General features: G+C 44.5%; 1 protein-coding gene across 1 annotated transcript in view; it reads left to right on the top strand.

Moving 5' to 3' along the window:
- The window catches only part of LOXHD1 (lipoxygenase homology PLAT domains 1), an 85058-nt gene that overhangs the window by 10434 nt on the left and 47454 nt on the right, over positions 1-27170 (top strand). The window contains exons 6-17 of the mRNA XM_071425814.1: positions 185-339; positions 1711-1844; positions 2751-2899; positions 4084-4188; positions 4911-5039; positions 5796-5960; positions 10309-10490; positions 15803-15919; positions 20343-20505; positions 23305-23459; positions 24239-24448; positions 26492-26615. Of these exons, the coding sequence (XP_071281915.1) occupies positions 185-339; positions 1711-1844; positions 2751-2899; positions 4084-4188; positions 4911-5039; positions 5796-5960; positions 10309-10490; positions 15803-15919; positions 20343-20505; positions 23305-23459; positions 24239-24448; positions 26492-26615 (1788 nt within the window). The remainder of the gene's footprint in view (positions 1-184; positions 340-1710; positions 1845-2750; positions 2900-4083; positions 4189-4910; positions 5040-5795; positions 5961-10308; positions 10491-15802; positions 15920-20342; positions 20506-23304; positions 23460-24238; positions 24449-26491; positions 26616-27170) is intronic.

The raw sequence follows: 27170 nt of genomic DNA, 5'->3' as shown, positions 1-27170 counted from the left end.
CAAAGAGAGGGGCTGGAGGAAGGCAGAGCTGCTCATGTTTTAATACAGATGCCAACAAACTCCAGGCAAACTCTTTCTGTGCTGGCATTTCAGGGGTTACACACTTCTGTGGTGAGCCACAGATTTGATGAAATATGGCCACTTCAGGGGTCCTTCTGACCTGCCTTTGATATTTTACTTGCAGAAAATACGTATGAAGTCCACGTCCTCACTGGGACTGTGTGGGGGGCTGGAACAGATGCTAATGTCTTCCTGAGCATCTATGGCATGGAAAGAGGAGACACGGGTGAGCGCCAGCTGAAAAGGTCAAATAACCTCAACAAGTTTGAGAAAGGACAGGTAATGCATGAACTCCACTCACTCAAGCGAGAATGAGCCTGGCAGGGCTCTCTCGGCTGATGTGCTGGCCGCTCAATACACTTTCTTCTCACTTCTTTCAAAAATTTTTTATTTCTGAAATATATTATATAAAGCAAAATGCCTCAAAATGTTTTCAGGGGAGATTCATTTGAATAATAAGCCGAACACCAATTCCATATTGGAGCCACTTTCTGCATCTGCTTCCTGTAAGCATTCTGGTAATAATGCTTCCTCTCAGGAATACTTAAAACTTACAAACTTTAAATTAATGTTGGAGAGTATTTTTGGGGAAGTTCAAACATGTAGATATTTAGATGCAAAAGCTATTCTAAATGTTCTACCCAACCAGCCAGGGAATAAAAGCAATATTACACAGTGTGCTGTAATTACATTAAAATCCAATCCAATTAAAGATCGTCGTCTCTTGTATGTTGAGTATTTGTTATAAAAAGTTTATAAACAATTAACAAAAATCTACTGTTATAGCCAGGAGTTTTTTAAGGAATAATTCTGAAGAACAAAAAATTACAGAAACAAAAAGCAGCTGTGGAAAACTTGCAACCGCAAAAAAAAAAAAAGAGCCCTAAGGTTGTTAAATAAGATGTTAGCTGTGATTTATGAGCTTGGCACTGGTGAAACTGCAACCTGCACATGGTTCTTCATTCAGTGGGAAGAGCTCCAACCTGCAAATGTAATGCTCTTTACTCTGGGGAGTACAAACACAAAGTCTACCAACATATTAATCACATTAAGATGTTTAAACTGTTATGATAACAAGGGCCATCCTGTCACACTAACACAGTTAATAAATGATCCTCTTGGTTGTGGTAAATGACAAAATGAAGAAATTCTGAAATATTTGAAATAAAGCATATGGGCTGTATTTTGGGGCTGTCCCATGCAGAGCCAGGAGTTGGACTCAGTGATCCTTGTGGATCCCTTCCAACCGTGAATATTGGAGGACTCTACACAGAGGTAAGCAGGAGAATTTCCACGGAGTCAACATGGTTTTTGTCCGGTTCCAGATTCAATCTGTGGGAAAATACTAAGCCTGAAAGGAACGATATTTAGCAGAGAGGAGTTAAACTTACAGGAAGCTGGAACTGGGATGAGGTAAAGAGAGGAGTGAAGGGGGGAGCAGCTCCAGGGCTGTTACTGCCTTGTAGGAGCCAAACATCAGTGTTAGTGGGAGACCTCAGTGCTCTGTAGTTATTTTTGTACGCCCACACAAAGAGTACAAAAAGAACTTACAAATAGCTATGTTTTAATGGCAAAAAAGATGATTACCCTTGGCTATTTCTTTCCTTCTTTCTTGGAAACACAGCCATTTGCCTCTTGCCTCCTGTGCAGGTAGATGTGTTCACCATCAAAGCCATTGACCTGGGCGAACTGAAGAAGCTGCGGATCCGCCACGATAACTCTGGTTCCAGGCCCAGCTGGTTCCTGGAGAGGGTGGAGATTATTGACCTCAAAGAGAGCACCACGTGAGGAGCCTGTTGTGCCCTTTTCATGGGGTCAGGAAAGGGGCTGTGTTCACAGGGGCCTGCAGAGCTGTGGGGAGGCAGAGGAGATGCAGGAGGGCATTGTTGGAGCTCCTCAGAGAATGGCCATCCTTTGGGAGCCTTGTGGTCCCTGTGCCATGACACAGAGCGTGGGGCCATTCTGGGGTACCCATGGGGAGGTTTGCTGTCCCAGCACCTCGGTAATTTTGGAACCAGCTGTGTTTGGAAGGCAGCCCCAGCTTTTTTCTGTTTCTCCTCATGGGATGGGCTAATCTCTCCCTCCTGGAGCAGAGGCTGCACTCAAGCTTTTCCCTTCTAGGCCTCACTTTGGAAGTCTGAGTTTTATTTGCCCTTTCTACTTAATGCAAAGATCTGGGCCAAAAGCAAATTCTGATCTAAGCAAACTCTCATGATTTCCACAGACAGCTGGATGAGCAAAGACTGGGCTGTTCAAAACCTGAAATCTAGGCTTGCCTTCGAGCTGGAACTTGCTGGAAATCACACGCTTAAAAGTTGCACAATGCTCTGATGGGTGGGACCACTCTTAAGGACAAGATGGGTTCAGTCTTCATAAACATAAAATGCCCAGGAGTCTGGAGGTCCTTCAAGTTACTGAACTCTTTCTGGGAGTGAAATTAAAATGAATCATCTATGTGGGGCTGGCAGCCCAGAAACAGCACTTAGCAGTATGTGCTCCCTAACCTATTTATGGATTTAGCTCCCACAAGACCAGATCTCAAGGATGAAAACAGATGTATTGCTCAGCCTTGAGTAATCTTGTTGGGTTTTTTTGTTTTTTCCTTCAAGTAGCCTCTGATCTGTGCTTGTTTATGTTATTAAAGCCTGTGAAGTCCTGTGTAAGCACCGCATGCTGCTGTCATTTTGTAGGTATTACTTTCCATGCCAGCGGTGGTTGGCAGTGGAGGAAGATGATGGTCAGATTGCCAGGGAGCTGGTCCCAGTGGATGAAGCATTTGTGAAGAAAGATTCAGAAAATGAGGGCCAGTCTCCTGCAACTTTGGGCCTGGAACAGAAAGGTGGAATGTTATATGTTGGCCTTGAATTTCTTCCAGTTGGGGTTGGAAAGGAATCAGGTTGTTAGTGCTGCTGAGGGCATTAGCAGTGAGCAGTAGCAGTTACTCACTGTGCTGGGAGTAATTTTGCTTTCTGAAAAAAGGAAATTTTCAGGCATGAATGAAGTGTCAAGTGTGTGTCAGACTGTGAGGAGTGGACCCTCCTCATTTTTAGTTGATTTAATCATCTTGCAAGATTGGACCCTAAGTGACAAAGCTAAAAAGATGGGTAATAGGTTCAGTCCTTGTTTTTGAACTGAAATGCATATTGGTTGCTAGTATCTAATGAATAAATCTCATTAATTTCACATCATGGACTGTAATGGTTAAATGTTCCAACATGAAACTGAGCAGAGAGAAAACACATCCAGAGAAAGAGAAGGGACCTGAATTTGTCTCACTTTCCATCTTGTTGCTTGTGTCTGTTGTCCTCCAAAACAACTTTGCCTCATTTGTATATAAATTTGCGTGGTAACCACAGAGCAGTGACACACTCCTGGGTCACTGGGACACACTCAGCAAGGTGCTGAGTGCCCAACATTTTAACTTATTTCTTTTGGAAAGATATGCCCAGCTAGGGAGGAAGTATTCAATTTTGGAAATCCTGAGGTTACATCACCTGAGTGAAGATTATATTAGACTTTTCCATGAGATTTTTTATGAGTTTACTGCACTTTCTAGATGATGGTGTAGAAACATCCCTACTGATGCTGTTCTGAAAGGTGTGTTTGTGAATATGAAACTGTATATGTCAGTGCACACACTTTCTGGTATGTGTTATATGCACATGTATTATCTGGTGCCAATGAAATAAAGGGGGGGTAGGTGGATTTTTTTAAAGAAATATTGCAATCAGAGGCAGTTTTGAGGAGGGTTAGAGGTTCCCAGGAAGCAAATGGGAAGGCTTGAGCACATTTCTTATCTGTAGATATGCAGGCAATGTGCTGAGTGACTGGAGCAGTAGAAGATTCTGGAACCAGACAACCCAGCTCAAGGGCTACCCGAGCATAGGACAGGAATTAGAGATTAAAGCATGGCTGTGATCAGTCAAAACAAAACTCAAACCAAGCACACATTTAAGCAAGGAAGAGTAGAGTTAACTCCTGGTCGGACATTACACTCTTAAATTAAGATGTTTTATCTGGCAGCTAAATCCACAACATACTCAGTGAAAGTGAAAACGGGGGACAAGAAAAATGCCGGGACAGATGCCAACGTTTTCATCATACTCTATGGAAGTAAAGACGATACAGGTATGGCTTCAAATGATGGAAAAGGAAAGCAGCTCCGTGTCTGACACCTGAAAAGACAGGTCATGGTTTCTTTTCATTTCCCCAATACCCCTTTCTCACTCCTTTTAGTGCGACTTTGTGTTCTCGCAGTCGGTGCACACGTCGTGGTAACTTGGAGCACAGCACCAGCTGCTGTAAATCACTGCCAAGCTTTGCGATGCTGATTTGCACCAGCTGCTGGTCTAAAGGTTTTAATTTCAATTATAGAAACAGCACAGTTGACTGGGACTACATTATTGAGCAGTGAATGCACTGGATGATTTGCTTTCCTCAGCAATGAATCAGCATGCTCCTGAAACCCAACCCTCCTCTGCCTCTTTGAGTGGCCCAGAAGTATTTAATCAGCTGATGAGTTAATCCTCTTGGAAGCAGCTGAGCTGTGTGTGCAGTGGCTTGGATGCCTGTGAGAGTGACAGGGAGCTGATGGGTAGCACTGATTTCTTTAGCTGTGAGCACAGCACGACAACATCATCCCTGTTGCACTGCCAGAGGATCATTCAAGGGAGGAATTCTGTATATTTTGGGTGTTGATACAGACTTGGGCTCAGAGGGAGGGACAAAGCTCAGATCTTGAGATGAAAAGCCAATTTTTGCATTTTAGCCCCTTCTCTCGTCCCACTGTTGACATTCCCAGAGGATTTGTTTCACATGCTGAACAATGTCCTTTTGCATCGCCACAACAGGGATAGTCAGCCTAAAGGCCTCAAAGTTTAACAAGAACAAATTTGAGCGTGGGAAGGTAGATGAGTTTACAGTGGAGTCTGTGGACATTGGAGACCTGAAAAAAATCAAGATAGGCCATGACAATAAAGGTAAGATAATCTGCTCTGTAATGCAGTGTTTCTAGTGCACAGGGTGTGTTGCTGTATAAAATAACCTGCCTTCAAGACCCCAAACGTAATTTACCTTTTGGTGACAGATCCTTGCTGTCACTTTGGCTGCTGCTGCTACTATCTTTGCTGCTGATTCCATTCCCATGTGACATTAGGAGCTCAGTGGTGCCAACTTGCAGATAGCTTTGCATCCTCTCCCTCTGCAAGAGTCTTTAGATTTCTACAGCCACATCTTTAGAGAGATTTCACAGGTACCACCGTACCCTTTTTTTTTTTTTTTTTTAATTGCATGGGACCCCTAGGCTTGTTTCACTTCTTTATTAAGTTTTTGGTGGTATTTTGATCATTAAGTCTTGGCTGCTATTTAGACAGAATTCTGTGTATCTGCTACAAACAAGGGAGGCAGTGGAGCTATGCATGGATCTCTTCCCCTGTGGGTCATTAAATGACAGGTTTATTGATAGCTGCTCTTTATTATTACAGAGGCCAATTGATAAAAGTGATGCAGTAATTAGCATTTCCACGTGCACATCTTTACCCTGACACTTATAGAAATGTGAATCATTTTACCTCAATCCTGGGCAATTGCATCCAATGATCTTTACTCCATATATTCTACATTCCCTTTGGCAAAAGACAGAAAGATTTATTTTTCTGAGGTCTGGCGTGCAGTGATTCATTTGCTGTTGTCTGCAAAGGCTTCGTGGGTTATTCACTGTTATCTTTGCACCACAGGTAATTCAACTGGCTGGTTTCTGGAATGGGTGGAGATTGATGCCCCATCCCTGGGACAGTGCCTCAAGTTTCCCTGTGGCCGCTGGCTGGATAAATCCGAGGATGATGGAGCCATTGAGAGAATTATCTTCCCTGCAGAACTGCAGACAATAGAGTACATCCCATGTGAGCAGAATGCCATTTCCCCAGGATACACTCGTCATTACAGAAGATAAAAATCTCACTATCTCATGCAGTTTTATAGGTTTCACCTCTCCCTTGAACTGGCTTTGGGAAATTTAAAAGTAGATCTCATGCCAGCTATTCAAATTACTACAAGAAGGTTCCACTGGGTGCTCTAGATTAACATTTACTGCGTTTGCCAAATCAGAGAATCATTAGAAGTCATGTGGATGTGGATGATTGTCTTTTTCTTCCTATTTCCCCATCCCCTCCAAGTCCTCTGCTCATTCCAAGCTGTCTTTCTTGTCTCCAGTTTCCCTTTGATCTTGCTCCATTCTAATATTGCCATTTCTGGTGCCAAAGCAGACACTCTGGTCTTGCTTCCAAGTCTTAGTTCTTCCAGTGCCTTCGGCATTGCACACCCATCTCTTGCTGAAAGACCCTCTTCCAGAGTTTCTTTAGTGTGGTGCTTTTCTAGAAGTGTTGCACCAGTCTGCCTTTTTTAGTGTTCTCCAATTTTTCCTTACTCTTCACTCCCCTCCAAATTAATGTTTTGGGTAAACATTTCCCCTACTCAGCTCCTTCTGAGTATGAGCTCAAGTCTGCTATGGCAACTCAAATTCTTTAGTTCTTGAAACTCCTTTTCCTGCTTGCAGAATACTGAGCCTTAGACACCATAGTTTTCTTGAAATAAATGAAATATTTTGCTTACTTTTAGCCCTCTCCCTTCTCATTGCTCCCTTTCTTAAGCATCTTTGACAGTGTGCAGAGTTCAGCCCTGGGACTGTATTTGACTTGTCCCTCTCTGATCTGCTTCATTTCAAGTGGGTGATGAATTTTGCTCTCCGTCAGGGTACTGTCAGAACTGCCTTTTCCTTACATTGGGTTGGATGCCACAATGATGAGGGATGAGGTCTGACACCTGGGAGTTGATTTCCTGACAGGTTCTTCCCTGGTCATTCATAAGAAGAACTAAAATATTTCACACCAAGGCTGTTTCTCCACTAATCCCCAGTGCATGCACTGAAGGTATCAAAAGCCTTATTGCCTGCAGTTCTTTATTTAGATATCAAAATTTAGAGCTGCCCAAACTCCTTTTCTCTGCCTCAGTTTCCTTTTTCACAAGTAGTTGTAGGAATAACCACAAGGAAGGCCATCAGCTGTTTTGCCTCCTTCTTTTTTATAATGAAGACAGAGGTTGATGTTGAAGGTCCCTCCCATGTTCAGATCCCTGTACCCTGCAGCCTGTAAGCTGAAATAATTTCTTCTCTGAGGATTTGCCATTGTCATGTCTTTGTGCTTCACCTATTCTTTGATCAAGGTATTTTTATTTCTCATGTCTAACCTTCTTCATCCAAACTCTCTGGAGCAGAAGAAAGGATTCCCTTTGCTCCCATCTGCACTTTTGTCAGTCCAATGGAAGAAAAAGTAAATTCACAGAATTGAAAGGGATCTTAAAGCTCATCCAGGGCCACCCCCTGCCATGGGCAGGGACACCTTCCACTGTCCCAGGCTGCTCCAAGCCCCATCCAGCCTGGCCCTGGGCACTGCCAGGGATCCAGGGGCGGCCACAGCTGCTCTGGGCACCCTGGGCCAGGGCCTGCCCACCCTCCCAGCCAGCAATTCCTCATTCCCAAGAGCCCAAAATCTGTGCCTGCCCTCTGGCAGTGGGAGCCATTGCCTGGCTGCTGTCCCTGCAGGCCTTGTCCCCAGTCCCTGGGCAGCTCTGCTGGAGCCCCTGGAGGCCCTGGCAGGGGCTCTGAGGTGTCCCTGGAGCCTTCTCTTGTGCAGCTCAACAGCCCCAGCTGTGCCAGGCTGGCTCCAGAGCATCTCCATGGTCTCCTCTGGACTCCCTCCAGCAGCTCCATGTCCTCTTTAAGCTGGGCAGCCCAGAGCTGGATGCAGTATTCCATGTCTTTGTGTCTGAAAAAATAAATTGATTAATAGATGCAGTGATACCTTTTATAGGAGTGACTATAACCCAAAGACTCAATACATGCTTCTCTTCTGTTTTTTTCCACGTTATCCCAATCAATATATATTTTGATGCAGATGTTGACTATATAATTTATTAATACTGAATACTTTAATGATGTAGGAGCTTCTGGCATGCTGTGCCTTTGAGCACATAGTTCGTGTTATCCTGATTTTTGTCAGCAGTCCACATCCAGCCTTTGGAAGCAGTCAGGCCTCTCTGGCAAACATTTTGCACCAGGCCTACTGTCAGCTTAGGCTTTTTCACCATTTGAACCATCCCCACTGTGCTGTTTACTACATTCTGGTTTCCTAGCAATTAACCTGTGGGTTTCAGTTTGCCAGAGGTAACTAAACTGGCTTGATTTGTTTTATGATGACTCGTGCCAGAATTGTTTCACGATGAAAACATGTCATCCACAGTCCAATTAAAATCATCCCTGTGGGGATACAGCTTTAAAAGTGCCATGTAAATGAATTGGGCATCTGACAGCTGAAAGTTGTGCTGTTGGTGACCTTGTTAGGGCGCTGCTTTGCTGATTCAGTTCTAAGCTGATGTTAATATTCAAGCAACAAGAGCAAGTGCTACAGCCTTCAGCAGAGAGGATAATTTTTAATTCATAATGCATAGTGTGTGATTTTTGGTATGCAGGATTTTTTTTTCCCCTCTCTTCTTACATTCTGGAGAAACTATTCCAGTTTACTTGCAGCACAGCAGAGCAGATTTCACTGGGTTGGGCAGGAAGAATATTGAGTATCTCCAGGCTGACTCTCTGTAGAAGAACACTTCTTCATTTGTGGCTGCCTGAGAGCTGTATTTAGAGAGCCTGAGCTTTTAATGGATGATTAGTGTCTTACATGGATAATCAGAGTTACTCCAACAGTAATAGAGGTGGTGCTGAGACACTTCTTCCTACCCTAACAGAGATGCTGAGTCTGAAACACAGTGCAAGCTGCTGTAATGTAAAGATCAAAAACTACTGAAGATGTGGTAGAGTAGGAGGGTGAGAATGACAAGCACCTGACAAGGTTGTAGTGAGGGATGGGAAAGGATGAAGTTTTTAGGGATGAATGAGAGAGGGATGGCCAGGAGCATATTGTGGCCCTGGCAGAATCCTGGTGTTGAAGGCTGTGCTTATGGGTAGTGGGACTGAGGGAAAGCCTCTTCCTGAGGCAGGAGAGGTCCCTGCAGAGCTGTTCAGTGATGCTCAAGCCTTACCTGGTGTTTTGATTTCAGAAAGGATTTAAAGGAGTTTGGGACAGGACACAGTTTGGGACAGGATACATTTGGCACACCTGACATCGCATGTGCTCATGGCAGTGGAGTGTCTGAATTGCCATCATGGTTATTTGGTCATGGATATGAGGAATGATCCAGCTAATCCTAGGGAAAGTGCCTTCATTTGTTGATTAAGTGTTTCTTCACTTTATTGACTTTGTTGCTGACATCTGGAGATGCACACACTTGTCTGATGAGCAGGCATCTAAACCTATGTTTCTTACTCTGTGAGCTGAACACCCTCTCACCTTGAAAACTGAGGGTATATTCAGCAAGCCCATAGCAGAGCCAGGAACAGAGCCCCTGTTCCCATATTCCTGGGTCAGCCTTATTCCTGAGCAAGTCTGAGTCATACTCCAGCAGGACTCAGGACTGAGAAGCTGTGAAGACAGAATAGAACAAAAGGAGGCAGCACATTCTGGGGTCATGGGACATTCTGGAGAAACCACAGGAAAAGAATAGGGGAGTATTTATGGTCTTGAATATTACTGTTCTGCATTCACCATGAGTTTGGGTTGCAATTTAACCTGTTTGCCTCAGTGTTTCAGGGGAGGTGGTACCAAGTGAAAAATGGAACAGAGGAATTATTAACTTTCTTGTGATGGATTTTTGTCTTGTGTTTAGTAATGGAAATATTAGGACTTTTTTATCAGTAAAACTATCTCGAATATTTTTCACTGCCTCCAGTTGTCTTAACTTCATCCATCTTCTTAAATGCTCAAAAATTTGCAAATTCATGTTTTGCTTAACTCTTGAGCTGTTGAAATAAATCTTGTTTTAGTAACTTTGGATGGCAAGTACACTGAGTGTCATATGATTAACCTAAAAACCCATTACATCAACTCATATCAAGGTCAATTTGCTTTATTAAGAAAAGGAGTTTCCATAAGAAAGGAAATTCCTTTGTATTCTCATAGGACTGACCAGCTTGATATTTTAACTGACCACAAGTGATTGCTACCTTCTTCTCTTTCACTGTTGAGATTCAGAACTCATTTTTTGTTTCGCTAGTTTTTGTTTTTTTTCCTTAGGGGCATTGCTATGCTGGCTCCTAACTCCTTTTGGCTTGTTTCTGTTTTCTATCATTTCCTAAACCAGTTGTTCCTTACGAGATCACAGTGTACACCAGTGATATTTTTGGAGCTGGCACGGATGCAGATGTCTTCATTGTTCTTTATGGAAGTGATGGGGTTTGCACTCAGCAAAAATCCCTGTGCCTCAACAAGAGAGAGCAAAGGATGTATTTTGAAAGGAACTCAGTGAATCAATTCATCGTGGAGGTAAGATTGAAGCATGGGGAGCATTGGGGAGCATGCAGTGGTCAGGAATAGACACCCTCAGTCCTCTCTATTCTTGTACCTGTGAAACCACCAAATTTATTTCATCAACAGAAAGTGCTTTAATAATACCTGAGATGAGTCTTGAAAAGGTAGAGGAGGTTGTTGCAGTGTGAAGCAATATCCTGTTTCACCTTTCCCAGTCCCTCAGGTGTGCCAACCTCTCCCTTCCCCTCCCTCCACCTTGCCCCCTTGCTAAGTGCTGTCCGTCAATCTTCACATTCCAGCAAGGGCCTCGTCTGGTTGGTGCAGTTCAAAAGATGCCCCTCAGCCCTGGGGTCATTGGCCAGTCTAGGTGTCACTGTCCCCTGAGACTGCCCCCCTCCCACCTGGTTGGTGGCACACCTACCCTGTCCCCTCCCTCTTTCCCTGGGCTTAAAATGACGCGGGACCATGCGGTTGTGATTCTGTCGGAGCTGTTACAAGACTCAGAGATCTGTGACCCTGGAATAAAACTCTGGATTAAACCCTACGGCAGGATCCGTCTCCTTTTCCTCTTCACCTCGCCTAAAGCCTTTCCACCAGAGGTAAACCTGAACTCCCTGCTTGCCTGGACTTGTTCCAAGTGCCAGCTGCAGCATCCAGCCAGCCAAAGGGGTCTGTGAGGTGAAACACCACAGCTGCCGCCTTTGCTCAAGCAGCAAGGGCCGGACGAGCCCAGGCACATTCCATCCGGTAATATTGGGATCTCATTCCGATAGGAGGTCACAAAATGTAGCTGGCCCTTTACTGAAAGAGGAAGGCCATGTCAGCCCCTGCTCCTCCCTCCTCCTCACCTCCATTGGCATCAAGGATGAGTTTCCAGGCTGGGGAAGGGCCAGAGGTCATTTCCAACATGACAGTGAGAGTGGAAATCCTGACCAGGATGTGTCACCACTGCTCTGCTCCTCACTGGTCTCACCCAGCTCGGTCTCTGCTGCTCTGCTCTGGGGTGGGGCAGCCTCACCTCAAATGCTGAGGGCACTTTTGGGTGCCACAGCATAAAAAAAGACATTGAACTGTAAGAGAGCATCCAAAGAAAGCCACAAGGAGGTGATGGGCCTTGAGGGGAAGCTGAGTGAGGAGCAGCTGAGGGCACTGGGTCTGCTCAGCTGGAGAAGAGGAGACTGAGGGGAGACTGCACCATGATTCCAGTTTCCTCGTGAGGGGAAGAGGAGGGGCAGGCACTGATCCCTGCACTCTCATGGGCAGACAGGACTTGAGGAAACAGCATGAAGGGGAGGTTTATGTTGGGTATCAGGGAAAGGCTCTTCCCCAGAGGGTGCTGGCACTGCCCAGGCTCCCCAGGGAATGGGCACGGCCCCGAGGCTGCCGGAGCTCCAGGAGCCTTTGGACAGCACTGCCAGGGATGCTCAGGGTGGGATTGCTGGGGGTCTGTGCAGGGCAGGAGCTGGACTCTGATCCCTATGGGTGCCTTCCACCTCAGAGAGTTCTGTGATTCTGTGATTCTCTTGCAGTTTGCAATACTTAAAAGCATAACGCTTTTTCTTCTGTGTCCTCATGCAGAGAAATCATTTCTTTCCTGTAGACAATGTGATTTTTGAATACCCAGGCTAACTTTTTGAAAGATCTTACCAAGTATTTCCTGAAGTGTTTGCACAACTTTATGCAAATAGTAAACCCGTGCACATCAAAGAGTGAGCTCATTTACATCCACAGTATTAAGCAATTCCTATTCACAGTATATTCCTATTGCTGAGAATTTGTAAGAGGCAAAAAATACAGGCAGACCTGCTCTGGCTTATCCTGTTGATGCTGCTCCGTGCCCTTCCCTTCCCTTCTTCCTTGCTACAGCACCAACACTGACTTCATAGAGGCTCTTACATCTTCTCTCTGTTTTGAGTCTAGCTTGTTTTTGTAATTGAAGGGAAATTTTAAACCAATTCTTAAAATACTTGCAGCCCACATTGTTGTTGTATGTCATGAATCATAAAATAAATCCCCAGTGTGATTCCTTTAAAACAAAGAATAAGACTTATTTCAGTGGAGTTTCCACACAATTTTTCATAGTAGAGGTTGCGTTAATCCACAGGTATAAATCTTAAACCGAGTGCTCTGCTAAGGTCTTTATTACATAAGATTTATTTCAATTTTGGTGGAATCTGAAACATCAGTACTTTCCTTAGATTAAGTGAGAGAAAATGCAGTGTGTTCCACCAATTTATAACATCATATTAACCTGTCCCCAAACTTCATTCTCACTTCACCAGCTCCTCTTCTGCAGGAGATGGGAACAAAGCAAAATATATTTTTCTTTCACCTGCTTGTGTAGGGCCATAATTTGGAGTTCAACAGACCTTGAAAACAATTTGGGGGGTTTCAGAAAACACAAACTGGGAATTGTCTGTTTGCTTTGTGGCTTTACCTCCCTCTATCATTTTGTATTTTGCAAAAGAGGGACGAAAGATTAGGGACTGCTCTTAGCTATGCTTCCAAGTGATGATTTGCTGGAGATGCCTAGAGCAGGGCAAAGCCCACTTCTTCTTTAACGTGGATCTTGACTGCTCAAGCATCATTTTATTGCTATGTATTGATTAAAAGTCTCAGTGAAAGATGAGTATTTGGACAGGACAAAAGAGGAAAAATAATTTTCCCCTAATGCATACTTGTGTGCATGTGTGTGAGTTTTAGAAATGAGTTTGGATCGTTTAATTATTTCGTGGTGAATCTTATGCTGTCTGAAGTCAGAGCAGGGCTGCTGGAGTCAAACCCAGTTTGTTCAGAGTGTGGATTCCTTGGGTAGTGCAGACCTACTGACCTATGGAGCCTTCTAAAACTGCTGCTGTCTTTGCTTCGGTATGGCTGGGGAGAGAAGGGAGCAGTCTCCAGCAAAGCAAATGGTTATGCTCCATTTTCTATCCAAGAAAATCAGGCTCTGAGGCCCCAAGGACAGAAGGACAGCTCAGTGTTCTACATGCAAAGGTTTGAAGGCCAGCTACACAAAAGTTTGCTCTGGAATAACCAAAAACTAATACTTAGGAGCAAATTTCAATTTTTCCTGTTCAAGCCTTTGAAAGGGAAGTGAATTAAAAGTAGCAGACTAGTAACAAATTACTCAATTAATAAGGTGAGGCATAAAAATCCAGTATCAACTTCATAAGCTAATGATCCTGTTGGCTTTCTCAGAATGACATTGGGATTCTGTGGCAGAAGAGGAGAGATAATATAAAATGCCAGGCTCTTTGTATAGTACTTTAACTTCAAAGTTATTTTTCCAGTATTAGGAGAGTTCACACAAGTGTTTAAAAAAGAAAGTGATTTAAAAAGAGCAATTTAAGATGCAGCTGCATTCCAGTTTCATAGAATCACAGAATCAATTAGGCTGGAAAGGACTTCTGAGATCATTGAGTCTGGCCTGTGACCAATCCTCACCTTGTCACCAGACCAGAGCACTGAGGGCCACATCCCATCATTCCTTTAATACCTTCAGGGACAGGGGCTATACCACCTCCCTGGGCAGCCCATTTCAATGTCTAATCATCCTTTCTGTGATGAATTTCTTCCTAATGTCCAAACTAAACCTCCCCACAGCCTCGGACTGCATCTTCCTCCTGTCTCTGTTCCCTGGGAGCACAGCCCGACCCCCCCGGCTGTCCCCTCCTGTCAGGAGCTGTGCAGAGCCACAAGGGCCCCCCTGAGCCTCCTTTGCTCCAGGCTCAGCCCCTGCCCAGCTCCCTCAGCCTCTCCTGGGGCTCCAGCCCCTTCCCAGCTCCGTTCCCTGCCCTGGACACGCTCCAGCCCCTCAGGGTCCTTGTTGAATTGAGGGATCCAGAACTGGACACAGCACTGGAGGTGCTGCCTCACCAGTGCCGAGTACAGGGACAATTTCCAAGCAATTGCCTTCGTTCCCACTCATGCAGAGAAACCTGAGATGAAGGATTGCTGCTGTGCAGCTAGACCTTTCTCATGTGGTGGGTAATTTGTGCAGAGCAAGGTTCTCTCCATTTTGGAGCAGAAGTCCAGGGAAAACTTTTAGCCAAAATGCAAATTAGAGCATAACTCCAGAGGAGGCCACGGAGCTGCTGCCAGGGCTGGAGCCCCTCTGCTCTGGAGCCAGTCTGGCACAGCTGGGGCTGTTGAGCTGCACAAGAGAAGGCTCCAGGGACACCTCAGAGCCCCTGCCAGGGCCTAAAAGTGATTTAATAAAAGAAGGTGAGGGGCTTTTTATAGATGCAGATAGAACAAGGGTCAATAGTATTAAGCTGACAGAGGGCAGGGTTAGATGGGACATTGGGAAGGAATTCTGCCCTGTGAGGGTGATGGAGCCCTGGCACAGGTTTTGCAGAGAAGCTGTGGTTCCTGCATCCCTGGAAGAGTTCAAGGATAAGGTTTGGAACCCCCTGGTCTAATGGAAGGTGTCCCTGCCCATGGCAGGAGGGTGGAACTGGCTGATCTTTATAGTCCCTTTGAACCAAACCTATTCTAGGATTTTATTTTATAATCCTACAATATATCAGCACTAACATTTTCTCCCCTGGGACTTCAAACAGCCTGGAAAAATATGAAATAAGGTAGAGAAGTGGTATCTGAAAAGCCACCAGTTGTTCACGCTTCAATATTTCCCTTTTTAAAAATTTTTTGGGGTTCTGCTTGTTTGGTTTTGTCTCAGGTTTGTTGTGTTGCTGAAATGGCTCCTGAGGTATTAAAGAGTCTTTTTTTCCAGCCCCGTGACCAAATAAGAAGTCAGAATTCCTCGGCTGTGGTTCTCAAGGTTGTTTATTTTCTCTTATCTAACACATTTTCTTTCTGACCAGCTGAGGTCTGTCCAGCAGGTTGGGTTGAGGAGCTCTGACCACCCTTGGGGTGGTGTTAGCTTTTTATACTAAAAACTATGTGTACTTTATTTACAATAATTTTCCAATACCTATCACCTATGTTAGACAGTCTATCTCTACTCTAAACCAATCCAGAAGTGCCACCATCACAGCAGAAGATGGAGGACAAGAAGAAGAAGGACAGGACACACCCAGATTCCTCCATCTTGCCTCTTGGACCCCCATTCTAAAAAACCCAAAATTCTACTTTCTCACCCTGTGATAAATTCACTATCATTCTACTCAAACCCTTGTGGCTTGTAAATCTTCACACAAAGTTGGTGACTTCTTCCATGGGCTAAGATCGAAGGCCACAGGTGTTTGTGACTCCGTGCCAAGGTCTCTGAGCCCCCTGCCAGGGTCTTGAGCAGTCAAAGGAATGTCCTGGGTTCAAACAGTTTTGGTGCTTGTTTCTTTGTTTGTCTGTTTGTTTCTCTGCAGCTGGAGGACGTGGGTGACATTATAGAAAAGATTCGCATAGGACACAAGGGCGGAGGGCTGAACTCGGGGTGGCACTTGGACCGTGTGACGATCCGGAGGCTGCTGCCAAACGGGAAGGTAGGCTCTGAAATCCCTGCACATCCCCGGGAGCTGCCACTTCCTTCTCCCAGATTGCATCTCTGGTGTACAAAGTGTGATTAACAGTGAAAAACGGCTCCCTGAAGAGCAGTGCGCGCTAAACTTGCTGGAGCCTGGGGATCTGGGGACAACAAACGTGTGTTATCATGTTTTGTTCTTCAAATGTTGATGATAAGGCTCTGAAATAATTACTTTTTCTGAGGCTTCGTGTTTTCATGTGTACTTCTGTTTTGAGGGATCGCAGGGAAGGGAGTGGAAAGTGGGTGTACTATTTTAAAATAAAAAAATATCGTTGCCAAACACTGACAAGAAACAATTTTGTCAGTCCCTTAATCCTGGAAGAAAAAAATACTAGGAGCCAGTAGAATTAAGGCAAGCGAAATGCCTCTCAGTGCAAGTCCCTGAATCATGCTAAAAAATCAAGTTAGATGATAGGATTTTCCGCTGTTCATGTGAACAAGACTAACACAGTACAGTCAGATTGGTGACCTTTGTCCTGTCCACGTAAGAAAGTGTCCCTCAGCCCTGCTTTCAAATGCTGGCTATAGCAACAGGGATGAATCTGGCACTGGGGAAGTTCAAAAGAAAACCACCTCTTCAGGGCCAGCTCAGAATTGGAGCAGTAGCTGCATTGTGGAAGACCTGGACTCTTTCCTCCAAAGGGATGTCAGCTTTTATCTCCCCTCAGGTCTGCCCACTCCCCAGGTGACTTCTAATGCCAAGATCTGAAACAGTTTGTTCAGTCATGGTGAACCCACTTCTCATCTTGTTTTCTCCTTCAAAATTTACAGGATATGTTTTATTCTCTTTGCTACACAATCAGCTCACAGGTCTTCTTCCTTGAACCCTCCTCACCATAGAATTGTTTCTGGCATTGTTTAGGTTGAAAAAGAACTCCAAGACCATCGAGTCCAACCATTCCCCCAGCACTGCCAAGGACACCACTGACCCATGTCCCCAAGTGCCACATCCACATGGCTTTTAAATCTACAGGAATGGGGACTTCTCTACTGCCCTGGCCATCTCTGCCAGGGCTGGACAGCCCTTTCTGGGAAGAAATTTTTCCCAATATCCAGTGTAAATCTTCTCTGGTGCACCTTGAGGCTGTTTCCACTCCTCCAGTCCCTTGTTCCCCAGGAGCAGAGCCTGATCTCCATCTGGCTCCAATCTCCTGTCAGGGAGTTGTGCAGAGTGAGAAGATCTCTCTTCTTCTCCCATTTCCATCCTCCTGATCAAGTACCCTTCACAAGCCAATACCCTCGGATTGCTCCTCTTTATCACCTTTTTGATGATCTGACATTATCAGATGCTCAGTGTATTGCCTGTCCCTTGCTTAAGTTAATGAACAGGTATACAGTGTTTTCAGAGATGTTGTTGTTGGTCACAAGCTGGAGAAGATGAAGAGGGAGGCAACCAAATGTGTGGAAGCCAAGGGAAAAGAGACTCCTGGGCTGCCTCTTTCTACACTGGCCTAAACTGAGCACTTTGGGAAGTGCCTGAGAGCTCTGTCTTGGGTGCTCCTCAACTTGCCGAGAGAGGGTCCCGGGGCTGCAGCCCCTCCTCAGTCACTGCAGCAGCTCTGAAGGTGGGGAGGAACCTGAGGAGGGAGGAAGGGAGAAAAGCCCTGAACGACTTGGGAATGGAGAGATTTACAATTCTGCTGATCTTTTGATTATGGCATGGGAAAAAAAAGAAGAAAGCAGAGCGCTGCATGATGCCGTTGATCAGCCGCAGGATATTATGACCTGCCACAGGATAGCAATATGCTGCCAGTGCTTCTAAAAGCTCTGCTACCTGATTAGACTGCTAAGATGTGTCTAGATGTATCTGTAGAGCTGCAAAAGAAAAAATGAGGTCAGTAACTTTTCAGATTAAATTGAAAGCACTTGGGTAGGAAACTAGGATTGTTGCATACTGAAAGAACCGTCTTGGCATGCCAATTATATTTGATAATTATATTTCATTTGTTACAACTTGGAGAAGGGGAAAAGCACTGACTTTTAGTACAGTATCAAACCCTGCTTCTAGATTAGGTCCAGACTCAGACTCTAACAAAATCTGTTCAGGGCTGCAAGAGGATTTTACTGCTGGTAACATAAACCAGGGCACTTTACATTGCTTAAATATTAATACAATCACTAACAGGGAAAGCCCAGTAAAAACCGTGGCAATGGCATGGTGATTATCAATAATGAGACAATTAACTCTTGCAGTAAGTGCACATTATGCCCCACTGTGCTGTCGCTCCAGTCCCTAGATATCTTGTTACCAAATAAACAGTATTTGCATCAATGGCCCATACAGCCAGCAGTATGAATGCTCAGGAGCTGTTGAAAGCTTCAGTGAGAAATGTGACTGAAGTGGGATCTCTATCAGGAGGAGAGAGTTTCAGCACAGAAGCATCGTTCTGGAAAGCCCTCTCTTCCCAGCCTGCAGGTGTGGAGATAAGCACTGTTCATCAGCTCGGCGTACAGTCAGATAATACAGGTTAAGTGGTCAGACAGCCAGTGCAGAAATGAGGAAGCAGGAATTATTAGGTGCTGTATTCTGCTTGTGTAGCACAAATAACACTTGAAAGTAAAAGATGTGAAATCACCTGAGGTGCTGCCGGTTTTCTTTGACACCATTTTGTATGCCATGCTCCAAACCTCCTCCTGGAGTTAAACATCTCTGTCTGGGGTTAAACTGCAGCGCTGCGGGGAGCAGCAGAGGGGAGGAGAAATGGTCTTTCATTAGCAGCAGAAGATTTGGGCTGTGTGTACTCAAAGTGTGACTCTGCTGCAGTCACACAAGCCCCTTGGAGGGGCTCTGCTTCCCAACTTCCCTGGGATCTCTGGGTGGTGACACTGTGACCTGTTCATTCCAGGCTGGCTGTGATCAGAGTGCTCATCTGCTCCTGGGTGCACAAGCTGTTCCTCCCCAGTGATGGTGTCAGGGAGGGCAGGATCTGCAGTTCCAGGCTGTAACACACAGTCACAACAATGTTCAGGACTGCTACAGTGAGATCTATTCCCTTCCCTTGCCGTGTATCAATATTTAATATTTAAATAGAAAAAGTAGTGAAAAAGGGCCCTGTATTGGCTTCGTAAGTAATCACAGCAGGGTAATTAAGGTGGAAATTATTCATAAAGAGTGTCTACAAGAGAGCTGGAGAGGGATTTTGGACAAGAGATGGAGGGACAGGATAAGGGAAAATGGCTTCAGATTGACAGAGGGCAGGGTATCAGATATTAGATAGAAATTCTTGACTGTGGGGGTGGGGATGCCCAGGTCTCTCAGAGCAGCTGTGGCTGCCCCTGGATCCCTGGGAATGTCCAAGGACAGGCTGGACAGGGCTTGGAGCACCCTGGGATAGTGGAAGGTGTCCCTGCCCATGGCAGGGGCCTTGGAACCAGATGATCTTTAAAGTCCCCTCCAGCCCAAAAAACCCCCTCTGGGATTCTGTTAGCCTCCACTGGTATGTTATATATGAAAGTGATGCCACACAGTATGCTGGAAAGAGCAGAAAGTCCCTGTGAAGGGTAAGAGATAAATTATGAGCTTGTGAGTAAAGAAAGGGCCTTTTTTTCTGTATTTATTTACTGTGAGATTTAAACTAACTTCTTTTTTTTTTTTGTTTTTTTGTTTTTTTGGGTTTGTTTTGTTTTGTTTTGTTTTTTTTTTTTTTGTTCAGACTTGTGGCCTCTGTGTCTTGCATGGTGGCTCATGCTCCTCTCTTCATGGAGTAATAGCCTGGGGTGCCCAGCAGAAAAGCTGCCTGCATCTTACCATCTTGGAGGCCTTATGGGACTCTGTTCTTAATGAATAGTCTGGGATTAATTTTGTTTACCAAGTGGAAAACACATGTTCTATTGTTTTTGTCTGTTTGATGATATAAATCATATTTGTTTCCACCAAAGTGAAGTCAAAAGAAAAGATCAAAAATTAAGTTATTATTTTTCTCCTCTTATTGCATGTATGGGAATTGCCTGGAACTCAGCTTGAGTCACCGAATTACAGGCGAAATCATGAAGTATTGAGCTCAGGGGAAAAAAAACCCCCAAAAAAAAAACAAACCCTACTGGCTTCAAAGAAAATGCTGCCTGAATAAGGGTTGAAGAGGAATTGCAGATTCTCAGTAAAGCACAGCTTCAGCAGGAATGGTGCAGTCCTGGTTAGGAATTTACAAGTTTTAATACTGGGAAGGGCAGAGATCTGCTGGATCATGCAGCCACTCTCACACACCCACTGGGAATCCTGTTTTCTGCTGCATGCTCAGTGCTTCTTCTGAGAGCTCTCAGATGTCCTCTCTCTGGAGGAAATACATTTCTGTGTACTATGCATGTCAGAGTGTTTTCAAAGGGAAATGCTAATGTGTGTTCATGTTGTTTTGAAGAGATTTCCTCTGTCATGTTGACTCCAGGGCTCGGAAACTGTCACATTTCCATGTGAGAGATGGCTTGCAAAGTCTGAAGATGATGGTGAGACTGTCAGAGAACTGGTGCCATCTGATATTTTTACTGAAAAGCTCATGAAGGATGGGACACTCAAGCAGATAGAGGAAGAAGTTGAAGAACCTTTAGAAGGTAATATAATCCTAGGAGTACATAGGGATGATTTGTATGGTTTTTTGAAGGAAAACATTTGGATGTGTGGTTCAGTGCCATGGTGGTACCACTGTTCACTTCTCTTTCCCTTCCTGTTCTCTGCCTCTCTCACACCTGGGGCACTTCTGTGCAATAATGTCATTATTTTCTTCTGGGGCTTTTAAGAACCTGTCACAGACACCCTTCCACATCCATAGTTTCCATATCTCCTCTGATGCCTAACAAAATTCTTGTCTTCCAGGCAGTGTTGACCTCTTCACTCCTTTGCCCAACTTCCCCTGTCCTGTGCACTCTGCCTCTTCCTTTCCCATCCTATGAGTCTAATTAATGCTCCTCTTTCCTCCCAAAGTTGTTTTGCCTGCTGCCCTTCAGGTACACATGCATAACCTTTAAAACCTGGGTCATTGCAGCCACCTTCACCTCATTAAAGTGCCTCCCAGGAGGAGAAAAAATTCTTGTTCAGCTCTGAGTTTTTCTTACAAAGTGGTGACATTCAGTGTGTGGCATTACTGGTAGCTGAAGTAAATGAAAAAGAACTGAAATTTCACCCCTAAGTCACCATATGGCCAGCTGCTTGTACCTCTTTTTCCTCTAGAAAAAGAATCTCCTTTTCTCACCCAGAGCTCATTATGTCCTTGAGAGAGGTCATGAACTTCCTCATCCTGAGCAGGGCAAAAGGAATTCAGCTGCCATTTTCATTCTTGGCTCTTGCATCTGGAAACAAGATGATTCAACTGAGAAAATAAGTTCTGTCACTGCTTCTTTTCTTTCAGAGTCTGACTTGCATTTACTGTAGAACGTTGTCAGGGTGGAATTAATGTGGATTGTTTTCCATTGCCAAGGGAAGAGGTGCCTCGCTGGAAGGAAGACTGGTGTCCTCCTTCCTGGTAGCTTATGGGAGATTTCTTTTCCTGCATTTTCCCTACAAACTAAGTGGGAAAGACTAAGTTTTCCCACTTAGTCATTGATTTTAAAATTGTCTTTAAAATCAGTTGTCTTTAATTGATTTTAAAGACAATTTTAAAATCAATAACTAAGTGGGAAAACACTGGCAAGGGTGGCTCAGAGTAGTGGTGAATGACCCATTCCTGGAAACATTTGAGCTCGGGCTGGAGGAGGCTCTGATAAACCAGGTTGATCCCCTGTGGAGGGTGTCACTAACCATGGCAAGTGGGTTGGACAAGGTGGCCTTTAAAGGTCTCTTCCAACCCAAACAAATTGATGATTCAACGATTCTATGATATCTAGATGCCTGCATGACATTTCCCTTAACTTGTTAATTTCTGTTGCTTTACCTTGGATCAGTTACCATTTGTTAATTAACCTACGTGACTCACTTTTCCCTCTGAAGGCAAAGCCTTGAAACAAATTTTACAATCTACGGAATAGAATGTTTTGGATTGTTGAAAGTTTCTTCTGGCATGGAGCTAGGGCTAAGTTTGGGAACTTCTGCTTTAGATATGAAATATCTGGGACAAGGATTAAATCTTCTGCATGTCTGTGAGTCCTCATACATCTTGGGCAGCGACATGGTGTAAATGGAAAATCAGCTGATGGAAAATCAGTTCGTGGTATTCTGAGGATCATCTTTTTTTAATAATATGCTGTGTTTTAGTCCTCAAGGTCTCTAGAACTAGCAAGCAAAGGCCAAGGAGGGATGCATTGACTAATGGGACAATATGCATTGCTGCCTTCATTATTAAAGTAACAGCTGCCTCTCAAATATGGAGCTGTAGCTCTGTAGGACATATGTGAGGAGGCAAACCAGAAAATCGAGCACTGCACATAGTCCTGGTGGATGTTCTCAGGTGGTAACTCTAATCCATTTCTCAGAGAGATCAATGGAAATCTTTCATGGATGACAAAGCAGAATAGGGTCTGTCTTACTGTGAAAGAAGAAAAAGACAATATAGCAATTTTCTTCAACACTGTTAACGTACACAGAATCCTAACTAAGACTTTGTGCCTCTTGCTCGTTTACATTGCCCTGGCATTTGCAGGGAGGCATTCTCCATGGCTCATATGCCACCAGGGTAATCAGAGACTTGTACAGACCCTCACTGTTTTCCTGGAGAGGATGCTTTCAGTAACTGTTTGTTTTCCCCATATAATTGGGAGAAGAGTAGCAAAATAAAAATAGGAGTATTTAACAGGTTTAGTAAAGCACATTACTAAAGGCTTGATGAGGTTTTATTGTCTCATCATTGAGCAAGCTAAAGAGAAAGGGTACTTAAACAGCACAGCTCCAGCCCTTCCTTAATTAAATACTCTCTCAGCAAAAGGACCCAGAAACCTGTTCTCTGTCTGTATGGGGAATTTGTAGAGATACATGCCATTAACTCCTGTAGTAATTGCACATCTGAATTCCCAGTCTTTGTTTATGGAAGATGGAGTATTAAGGATTCACAGCTCTGAATGGCTTGTTCTCAGATCTGTGTCCCTGGAGTCTCTGTATGAGAAGGTGCTGAGCTCCCTCACCTCTATCGACTTCCCATCCCGTAATGGCCATAATGATTCTTTGCATTTTTAACCGTGAGCTGTGTGATCAAAGCAACATACAGGCATTGATTAGATGGAGAAAAGGAAAGCCAGCAAATGTCAGCCCAGGGATTCTCCAGTCTGTGGATTGGAAACCTCAAAGAGAAACCATATGGGGTTTAATACCTCTACAAGTGACAAGCAGAAAACCTGGGGCACATTTTCTTAGGTAACTTAATTGCCTAACAAGGATCTTAATATTTCATCTGACCAGAAATCATCTCTTGTTTCTTTCTGCAGTTCACACCTACAAGATCAGTGTGTTCACTGGGGATATCTATGGTGCTGGGACTGATGCCAATGTCTTCCTAAATATCTACGGAGACATGGGGGACATGGGAGAGAGAAAACTCAGCAAATCTGAAACAAACTTCAACAAGTTTGAAAGAGGACAGGTACAAATGTGAAGGGTTAATGACACTTTCTGTTTCTCAGTCTTCAATCTGTCAAGTCAATGACTGCCTTTATAGGCTGAGTTTTCCTATGAGGGATGAATTGATTGATTCCATTTACCACATTCATTACCTCTTAAAATGCTTTGTATGGATTGTCAGCTGGGTATTACAGCTGACAGGCACTGCAACAAACAGGCAGATGTTCCTATGAAGTCACTGATGGACAAATTATGAGCTTGGTCATGGAAACTGGCTTGAGCTGTGAGCTGCAGATTCCCACAGTCCCTGTGCAACTGACTTGCATGTACACAGTACATGCTGGAATTCACCACAAAACTTGTTAAATTGATGGGACCTAAACTTCAGCTGTATCTGGGAAAGCAACACCAAAAGTGATGTTCTGTGGCCATCCCATGGGTCACTTGGATAAAATGGTGGCAAGGATTGACTTATCTGGATTGTTCCTGCAAATCTAACTGGATTAGAAAGGGAAGTATACTTAAAAATCTCCCGGGATCTCAATATTCTAACTGGTTGAAAAAGTGGTGTTTCTTGCAGCTCCCCTTTAGCAGAAGCAGGCTTTAAAACATTTCCCTGAAGAACAGTTTTAGCTTACAGATATGCCTCAGTAGACTTCTGCAAAGCTTTTAGCCAAATGCCATCCAGCAATATGGAATTTAAACATATGTGTTCTGTAGCCTCCCTTTTTTTGCCGTTTTCCGGTAGATGATCTGTTGAGAGTTTGTTAACAGAACCCACTGCTCTTGAACACCCTGCAGGAGGACACGTTCACAATACAGGCTGTGGACCTTGGCATTATATACAAGATCAAGATTCGCCACGACAATAGCATGTTCAGCCCTGACTGGTTTCTGGAAAAAGTGGAGATCCTGGATGAAACCACAGAGGAATCGTTCGTTTTCCTATGCGAGCGCTGGCTCTCTAAAAAGAAAGAGGACAAAAAGATAGAGCGGACACTTTATGAACAGGTACAGTTATGGCTCACAGCAGATTCCACTGCTACTCATACCAATAAAATTCTTGAATATCTGGTGGAAGTCCAAGGCAGCTCATTAGGGACTCAAGGCTTTTGGCTTATCCAAAATGAATTTCTGGTTTTCAGACGAGAAAGTCTGAAAGTAAGGCCACTCTCAGCCCATTGTCACTAGCTCTGTAATTTGCAATTTCAGCAGAAAAATAAAGGAGTGTAAGTGGAACCCTTCAGATGAGAGTTCACTACCTTGCTGATATACAGCATTTTCCTGCTGCTGTCCTTGCCATGCCCCCAAAGCAGGTGATTAGTGGGTCCCACTATTCAAAGTCCTCCAACCAGAGTATTGGGTCCTTTTACTTCATCCTCACTTGTACTGGGTGTTTGTGTTTCCCTGTTTCACCATTGCCTGACATAAAAGCCAGGTCCCTTTGCTACCACTCAAAGCACCAAACATTTTTTAGTGAAGTGTCCTTTCTACTTGCATGCTCTCTATTGCTTATCAGCCTAGTGCAGCTAATTGGAATTTGAGGTACATGCTCTAATTAAAAGTAGCAAACAAGATTAATAGACTTCTCTTACTTCTATACAGTGAGACATAATAAAGCAGCTGATTATAAGTTCATTTTATTTAAGGAGTCCACTTTGCAAAGTACGCTGTAAGTGACAGTTACCACTAAAGTAATCATCAGTGGAATTGTCCTGGACTCGTCCTGAAAGCAGCAGAGTGGATGTAAGAGGAGTTACACCATGGATGAGTGTTGCCTTATGCTGCCTCATAAAAACTGCTGCACACAACCCTATCAGTGCTCGTGGACAGCCTCGCCCGGTTGCTTATATCAATTCATAATGAGGAAAAACTAATCACTCAATTTTTTTTTTATTATTATTTGACAGTGTGTCTCACACTGTCAAATAATTATTTGACATTAGCCTCACATCTGTTTTTTTTACAAAAGCTTCACATTTACTGGAGGATGACACCAAATGCATTGCCAGCAACTCTTCAAACACAGCCAGTGTTTCACATCACTCAGGTTTGCAGCACTCTGCCTCTTGTGATATTTGACCTGTACCTAATGAGCAGCCCTGGGAGAAGGAGCTGGGGGTGCTGTGGGTGAGAGCTGGACCTGCCCCAGCCTGAACCCCCCTGCCCTGGGCTGAGCCCCAGCGTGGGCAGCAGGGCAGGGGGGATCCTGCCCCTGTGCCCCTGGGCTCAGGTGAGAGCCCACCTGCAGAGCTGCCCCAGCCCTGGCTCCAGCAGCACAAGGAGCTGGAGCTGATGGAGGGAATCCAGAGGAGGCAGCAAGGTGATCAGAGGGATGGAGCAGCTCTGCTGAGAGAATTTGGACTGTTCAGACTGCAGAAGAGGCAGCTTTGGGGCGACCCAATTGTGGCTTTCCAGTACCTGAAGAGAGCTGACAAGAAAAATGGAGAGAGACAATTTAAAAGGGCCTGGAGTGATGGGACATGAGGGGTATGGGTTCAGATTGAAAGAGAGTAGGTTTAGATTTCATATTAGGAAAAAATTCTTCCCTGTGAGGGTGGGGAGGTCCTGAGGATGCCCAGAGCAGCTGTGGCTGCCCCTGGATCCCTGGCAGTGTCCCAGGCCAGGCTGGATGGGGCTTGGAGCAGCCTGGGACAGTGGGAGGTGTCCCTGCCCATGGGGGCTTGGAACGAGATGACCTTTAAGGTCCCTTCTATGATTCTCTGAGCTCTGGCACTGCTCCATTGATCTGAATTTCAGACAACCTCAGACAATTTCAGACAGGTAGCACAGAAAAGGTCACAACTCACAAGACCCTCATGTCTATTATATTTTCTTTTAATGTAACACACATCCAAAACGACCTGCCAGGGTTACCAATGAAGTAAATGAAAATTCACCAGTACAATACAAGTCACATTTATTCGAGCTACACTGACCAAAAAGGTACCTGGGGGACTAGAGGCATTTCTTCTCATGTTCTTGGAGGCACATCTGAACAGGGGACGCCACGAGCACTCAGCCTCATTACTTTCCCAAACATCTCCCACCCAGAGCTACAACGGCGAGCGGAACAGCCTGGACGGCTCCTCTCTCAGTGTGTCCAGCCAGGACAGCAATGCCAACCAGAAGGAGCCCAAAAAATCCAGCCTGGTCAAGGCAGCAGAGGAAGGCTCACGTGAGTGGCCGTGCCTGAGTGTTTGGTTGCATACATCCATGTGCTTCTGGCTTTCAGTGCTTAAGAGGTTGTGTTCATCCTGCTGAAGAGCCAGGAGAGGCAGAACAACAAATTATTACTCCTTTCCTTGTGCTATGACTGCTTTGGGAAAGGCTGGATCAGGGCTTGTGTTTCTGTGTTTGCTGCTTTTCCTGCAGCTCTCTGACCTCAAAAGTGGGATAAGTCATGAAATTCACAGAAAATCCAGCGTTTCCAAACTGTTTGTTTGACTTAATTGAGATGGCATGTCAGGATGAAATGTTATTTAATTTGAATTTAAGTGTGATTTATTTTTAGAATTTTTTAGGTTTCTTTTTCCTTACCACACATAGTGTGCATCACAACAGCTGTCCTGTGGGTCTAGTGGAGGGTGTCCCTGCCCATGGCAGGGGGGTTGGAATGAGATGAACTTTAAGGACCCTTCCAACCTTGCTTTCCTATGATTCCATGATTTATATACCCTTTTTATGACTACCTCGGTGTTCCAGGACAATGACTTATGAGCTAAATTGAAAC

The sequence above is a fragment of the Agelaius tricolor genome, unplaced genomic scaffold (genome assembly GCF_023055355.1).
Source record: "Agelaius tricolor isolate 1412-34295 unplaced genomic scaffold, bAgeTri1.0.p SCAF_4, whole genome shotgun sequence".
Classification (NCBI taxonomy): Eukaryota; Metazoa; Chordata; class Aves; order Passeriformes; family Icteridae; genus Agelaius; species Agelaius tricolor.
The sequence above is the reverse complement of the archived record's forward strand: the minus strand, read 5'-3'. Positions and strand labels throughout refer to the sequence as shown.